Source organism: Echinococcus granulosus (genome assembly GCF_000524195.1).
Source record: "Echinococcus granulosus chromosome Unknown EG_S00020, whole genome shotgun sequence".
Classification (NCBI taxonomy): Eukaryota; Metazoa; Platyhelminthes; class Cestoda; order Cyclophyllidea; family Taeniidae; genus Echinococcus; species Echinococcus granulosus.
Window position 1 is genome coordinate 529,998 of NW_020170400.1, and position 6,367 is coordinate 536,364.

At 38.3% G+C, this 6,367-nt stretch overlaps 2 protein-coding genes across 2 annotated transcripts in view; both read right to left on the minus strand. All coding sequences in view use genetic code 11, as the record gives it.

Annotated features, from left to right (window-relative positions):
* Positions 1–754: 754 nt before the first annotated feature.
* EGR_03710 (hypothetical protein) lies at positions 755–4,956 on the minus strand (the record flags this gene model as incomplete). Its single annotated transcript, XM_024492959.1, has 7 exons — positions 755–917; positions 959–1,075; positions 1,118–1,207; positions 2,553–2,595; positions 3,576–3,863; positions 3,973–4,031; positions 4,907–4,956. The coding sequence occupies 7 exons, from the start codon at positions 4,954–4,956 to the stop codon at positions 755–757; spliced, it is 810 nt and encodes a 269-aa protein (XP_024352616.1).
* A 685-nt stretch (positions 4,957–5,641) lies between these two features.
* The window catches only part of EGR_03711 (hypothetical protein), a gene marked incomplete at both ends in the record, with an annotated part of 9,067 nt that continues 8,341 nt past the window's right edge, over positions 5,642–6,367 (minus strand). The window contains 2 exons of the mRNA XM_024492960.1: positions 5,642–5,752; positions 5,791–6,052. Coding sequence (XP_024352617.1) covers positions 5,642–5,752; positions 5,791–6,052 — 373 coding nt within the window. The remainder of the gene's footprint in view (positions 5,753–5,790; positions 6,053–6,367) is intronic.

A 6,367-nucleotide genomic window follows, 5' to 3' on the forward strand; every position in this document is an offset into this window, starting at 1 on the left:
GGATAAGGTGGCGCTTGCATTGGGGGTAGGCAGCGAGTAGTACGCAGATAGCTCGGGGATAGCCGATGATATATTCGTTCACATAAATGGACACTGCAGTACAGAATAACAAAGGGCAATTCTCATCAAAAATCAGCCGGTAGGTGTACAAACACTGTTTTCCTAACAGCGCATGAGGTTATCGGTGTTTCGAATTGTCTGCTTAATTTAGGTGTGGGTAGATTTTTTTGTCCTACACCCCCTTCCATATTAAACATGGCTGAAAGACCACCTTGATGCTAGGTTTTTTCACTTGCCTGGATAAGGCACGCCGTCACCAAAAATAAATTGTATGTTTTGGATCTGAAGCCTCTTTACATAATCTCCAAATTTTCCAAGAAGATTGATTGTTATTAAGATCACCAACCTGATTAGCTCAGACAGCATTCGATTTGTTTGAGCAGTCTTTTATGATTTGGGACTTTTAAAGGGAAGTAATGTATATTTTATTATAAAAGTTGGCGGATCGATATCCTGTGGCTTATAGAAACAATCACGATGAACATGTCTCTGCAGTTCTACAAGCCTTACCCAAAACTATGGCAATTTAAGGGGTCATCTTTTATAAAATTACGAATATTTAGGCAGATAATGAACGGGCAGCAATATTTCAAATCTGTCTGAAAACAAGGAGAACGAAAATGACCTAACTTTTAAGGCATACTTTTTGATGAATGAGATCACACTAAGTAGTCTCCACTTGAGCCATGACACACTACTCATTCTTCATTAAGTAGTGCATAACGCGGATTGCACTGGCAGGTTTGGTAAACAATAAATCAGCAGATATTAGGCAAAGAAAAGTGTTAAGGCTAGTGTGGACATCCAACAAGGCGCTTTTAAATCCATATTGACTAAAATCAAGGAGCATATCTACACTAAAAAGCATAAAATAGTTATATTTCAGAAATAATTTTACTATTCTCCATTGGAAACATGTAAAAGTAAAAAAGCATGAGTTTTCAGAGGCATTGATGCGAGTGACCTAAACAGATTTTCATTGTGGTATAAACGACTTATTTCACTCTTGCAATTTCTGCAGATGGCATGGCAAAATATATCCTTCTGCTAGCTCCACTCCGACGTACATGAAATAAAATTGAATGTCAAATGATTTTTGGGTATAAGTAAATATGCGAAATTTATAAAACAAATTCGTCTTTCAAGTCTGTATTTAGTCTATTAAGATGAACGCACTGACTAACACATTTTACCCCCCATTCCACTCCATTGAGGGCATTTCCAAACATACCTCATGCACTGTGAGTTCAGATGGAGTCCGTTTCAAATGAACCTCATCAAGCTCTCCTCAGTTTCTGATCAAAAATCTTACCCCCAGCCAAGACACCCTTAGAAAGTAGGGCCTACAAAATTACGATTTATTGCAACATCTGAAATTGCTTCCTTCTCTATACGTTCTATTAGTGGAGCACTTAAGCATAGCGGACAGCGAAGAACGCTGTAGAGTGTTCCGCCCATTTCTTTATATCTCGCGGAATACTGATTACATCGGAATTCTTTTTTAGTGTTACTTTGCACATCCATCGCATTTATCGCTTAATTTAGTCCATTTAAGACGATTCCCTGGCTAACAACTTCTTGATGCCTTCGCGATTTGACTAGTCCACCATGACAATTGCATATTAGGTGCAGGACAGTGAAACCATTTTTGGCTCAGCTCCGACACCACTACGATGTAGCATAGATACTGCAACACACCACTTGGGGGCATTAAATGCCACTGAAACTGTTTTTTTTAAAGCTCATTCGGAATAGCCTCACCATTTGCTTTTCCGCAACCCTCATCCACGAATCACTGATCAATAGACAATTATCCAGATTACACATATATCTCATTGGAAAACTAAGTTTTAAAATATAACGGGTGTCAAATGTTCAGTCTGCTTCAAGGATTCCGCGTTAAAAGCAGCTTGAATAACGCCGTTATAGGTTATAATATCATAGGGTTTTGAGATTCACGAGGTTCAATAATCCGAAAAATTCTTTCGTCTGGACGCTGTTCCACATACTTTATGGCAAAATTTGATTTGTGAGTCTGCCGAAACATCAAATCGAGGTCGTGCGTCAACGTATGCACAAGTAGAAGCCTAGAGCCTGAAACTGTGACACAACCGTCATATCTGTGAATGAGGCTAATATATGCTCGAAATTGATTACGGCGAAGAAATGCTGACGAAACACAAAGAATATTGCCATGTGAAAACACCACCCTTACTTTGCATTTATAAAAGTATATAAAAAAGCGTTGCCACTAATAATCCATTGGGAATGGCTGTCACATAAGTAGACAAAGGGGTCTCCAGTAATTTCCAGCTAAAGAGAAACGCAGCAGTGAGGTACGAACACCTCAAACACGAAGTGCGTAGGTGATTAAGGCTATTTTTAGCTTTCCGCCGATGCTACTCAGTGGCGTCTCGCTCTCTAACCGATGACAAATTATGTTCAAGTGCATGTTAAATATATGGAACGAAGAAAAAGTGGTTAATTAGTACTGTAGAGGATTTGATTTTTTTCTTAATGGATTTAAAAATAAAACTGATTTTTTGAAGAGAAAATGAAAAATACTTGGATTAAAAAGACAGATTGCAGATTTATTCAAAAAATGGAATATTTAAGCATGCAGCGAACATTCCTTCCCGTTGCATCACGAAAAGGAGACACTTAGGAGCTCGACGTTCCTACCATGATAACTGCGCAGCCAGTACGATAGATGCTGATCTGTGCAAGTCCAGCTTTCTTGTTCGGTTCCTCTCTCTCTTCCTTTGGGTTGCGGTCCTCACTTTAAAGACACTTTCCCCATAATTTCTATCATCGGTAACACACGAAGTGGTCAGACACTCTATCAATTCGAAAAGAAAACTAGGAAGGTACAAAACAGTTTTTTCTTCAAAAAGGACAGATGCTTCATCGTCAAATTTACTGCTACCAATCGCACTCCCATCACCCCTGAATTGCTAACACTTCGATTTCTGGAAGTGAACACTTTGTGCTTTCTAAAAAGCCAGGCACAAGGAAGCTTTGATGATGGCCAAATATTCGCTTATTTAGTGACACTATGATACTCCTTCGTAATCTCCTATCCATTTTGGAATTTCCATGACTGACAATGCGCGAAGGATATGAATAGTGAGAGGACAACTTTATATGTTTCCCTTCAGCAACATCCAATAATTCTCCTATCGTTCCTTCCATAATGCAATATGCGCTTGAGTGACATATGCCTTTGATATGCCCCCTTATACGAGCTGCGCAAACTAGTTCCACGTAGAAGTGTAGTGCCCTCATTCGCCTTTTAAGCTCGGAAGCAAATGTCGCCACTAGAGTAATACAAGCCTCCAAATAACCAAACGGTGGCGACTACGCAGTCGGCACAGCCAAACGCTCAGGTAACATAGATGCCACACTCTTCCCGTGCTAGCCACATGTCATCTAATTCAACTTAATCAATACTTGTCACAAGCTGACAATAATGTTATAAATAACCCTGTAAGGCAAAATGGGTCAGTGCTACTTACCCAGTAAGTAAAAGTAATGTTCGGCATCTCCAACAAAATCCTTAAGCCATATTGTAAAGTGTTTCAGTAAATACCGAACATATCTCCTCTTCCTTAAAAAAGTTCCTTGACCTGTACGCTCCGCTAGACAACTAAAAATGGGACATTTACAAAGGCCTTGACAATATCTCTGCCCTATTCGTTTCGACAGAATATCACAAAATCTATTTAGGTAATGACATATGAAACAGCTACGACACTCCGTAATATAACCCACAACGGAGCAAACAATGTTTTTTTTTTGTTCTACTTTTTATACTAATGAAAGGGGATTTAAGGTGGTAAGCCAAGCCTGAACTAGACATTTTAGGCAATCTGCTTGACTATGCGATATGCAGCATCACTGGTGTATGCATACCAAATTGTCTAGTGATTGACATTTTACGGAAAAAAAAAACATTTCCTCGATCTGTTCCACTAAAAAATTTGCTTTTATTTATTTATTCTAAAATGGTAGAGATAATTTGAAATCTAATTAATAACTTTCTAAGAAGTGGGATGCCTCTTAATGTCATTTACGGGAAGTTATAAATACATTGGATCAATTCAATACTTCTAAGATGGAAAAATTGTGGTCATTTAATTTCCTACATTCGCGTTGCTCCTTTCTCGCTGCTACATTTCTTCTCAGTCGAGGTTTCTCCTTCTGCTTCTTTTAGACCATTCCTCAATGGATTATTCGGGGTGCCATCGTGCTATCAACTCCGTTAGATGCGACATAAGGGTGGCATTTCCAGGTGGTTAAATGCCTTTGATTTCACCCCAATTATTCGTTCACAATCTATTTCAAGCATACACTGCCCTTCTTTACGGATGTGGCGGTCTTGCAACAGTGTTGGTTTCCATGCTCCCCGTTGTATGCAGGTAAAAGTAAGACCTCAAATTGGCGTTTTTGCATATTTACGGATTGAAGTACGTCGCGAGATACGCTGAACGGCAACAAGACAAAAGAATTTTGTGGTGGCTGAACCCTAAGAACCTTTATCTCCTTAATGATATTTGATTTATAAACACTTAATTTGCACCTCATTTACAGTGCTCTTAGTGTGGAAATGTTGCAGTAGCATAAATGTTTGACACCCGTTATATTTTACTACTATGTCAATGAGAAAAATACTTATCGCCTCTATAATTGTCAACTGATTAATAATTTGCTGGAGAGGGGAGAGGAAAAGCGAATGATATTAATCTGTTAGGCTATCCTGAATGAGCTTTGGATGTGAGGGAATACGGTTGGTGTGATGCATTCCCAAATAAGGTACAGAGCTGTGCCAGAAATGGTTCTACTGTACTGTTCTGAATTTATAATTTTTAAGATTGACAAGTCGAACCATTGAGGCATTAAGAGTCCTGTTCGCATCCACGCAGTCAGTGATTTGGCACTAATGGACCGATTTACAAGACAAGTGGGATGTATGTGCAGAGCAAAAATGACTAAAAATTTCAGCATGGGCGTAACATTAGGGAACTGGCAAACTACTTGACAGCGCTCCCCGCATTTTGCTATGCTTAAATGATCCATTAATGGAATTTTTTGGAGGGGAACACCTTTAGAGGGGGGATGGGTTGGTGTTCTTAGTTCTAAACTGTAGGAGTGCTTTGACTGGGTGTACAACTTATGATTAGAAGTTTTAAGAAGCTTGAGGAGACGCACTTGTAACGAAGACCACTTAAAATTGCATTGTATGAAGTCTACTTCGAAATGTACTCAACCAAGTAGGGTGGAGAATAAAATTTGTCATCAATGCGTTTTTTGGTGAACCAAGTTTAGGCTTGAATGGTGAACCTACTAAATAAATGAATTGAATATTTATGCGGTTTAAGCTAAATAATCCCCTACAGTTTCTATCTTGCATCACCTATTCACTGTAGGCTAGAAATTTGTCAGGTGGCATATCCTTTGATTTGCATAATTTACCAGTTCTGACCTATGCCAGGGAAAGACGTGAAGCAATACGCTAACCTAAAGTTGCACTGCCTTTTTTCAATCTATAAAAAAGTTAACGGAAGGGAAAGGCGTTTCATACCTAAGTGGATACACTCTTGTCTAGCTCAAAACTTGTTTCATATTTTTTGTTGAGATAGTTTTGTACGGAATTTACCAAAATTTGACGTCTCCAGTCTTCGTTTTGTCGTTTCTGGTAATGAAGGGAAAACTATTAACTTATGCTTTTACGTAGCTCGAAGAAATTTGTATTTCGCTTGTGGGATTGAATGGCTTCTTCAAAATTGAGACATTTAAAGTATTTTTAGGCTTCTTTTCCAAAATCTGACGGTGTGTGCAATCTGCGGTGTCGTTAGACGTAATGACGCAGGTTGTTTGGATAATGTTCCATTTTATATCATAAACCGCTAGTGTTAACCTTTTCTTTAGACTTATGTAAATAATGCATTTTTCACTTGTTAAAAATTGTTCCTTCTTGGGCTTGTTGAACAAACTTTATACTGCAATGTAAACAACCTTATTTTCTCTTCTCTTTAACTAGAAAAAAGGCAACAAATTTCCTGCCATACTTATAAATTACAAGCAGCATCCGTTTGTGCTTAATTTTAGCTAGTAGCGTAAAATTATTTCAGGAACTTTTCGGTTGGTTTTGCCGATTTTAAATAACGTTATCTTCGAAAAAGGGGCTGACTCTCTTTTTAGAAAAAATTTGGAATGAGTAATTAGAGCCTTGCTTATCACTTGCACATACGATGACTTATAACAGTAATGTAGTCAATTATTTGGTGAAAATTTTTTCATCTTTTTC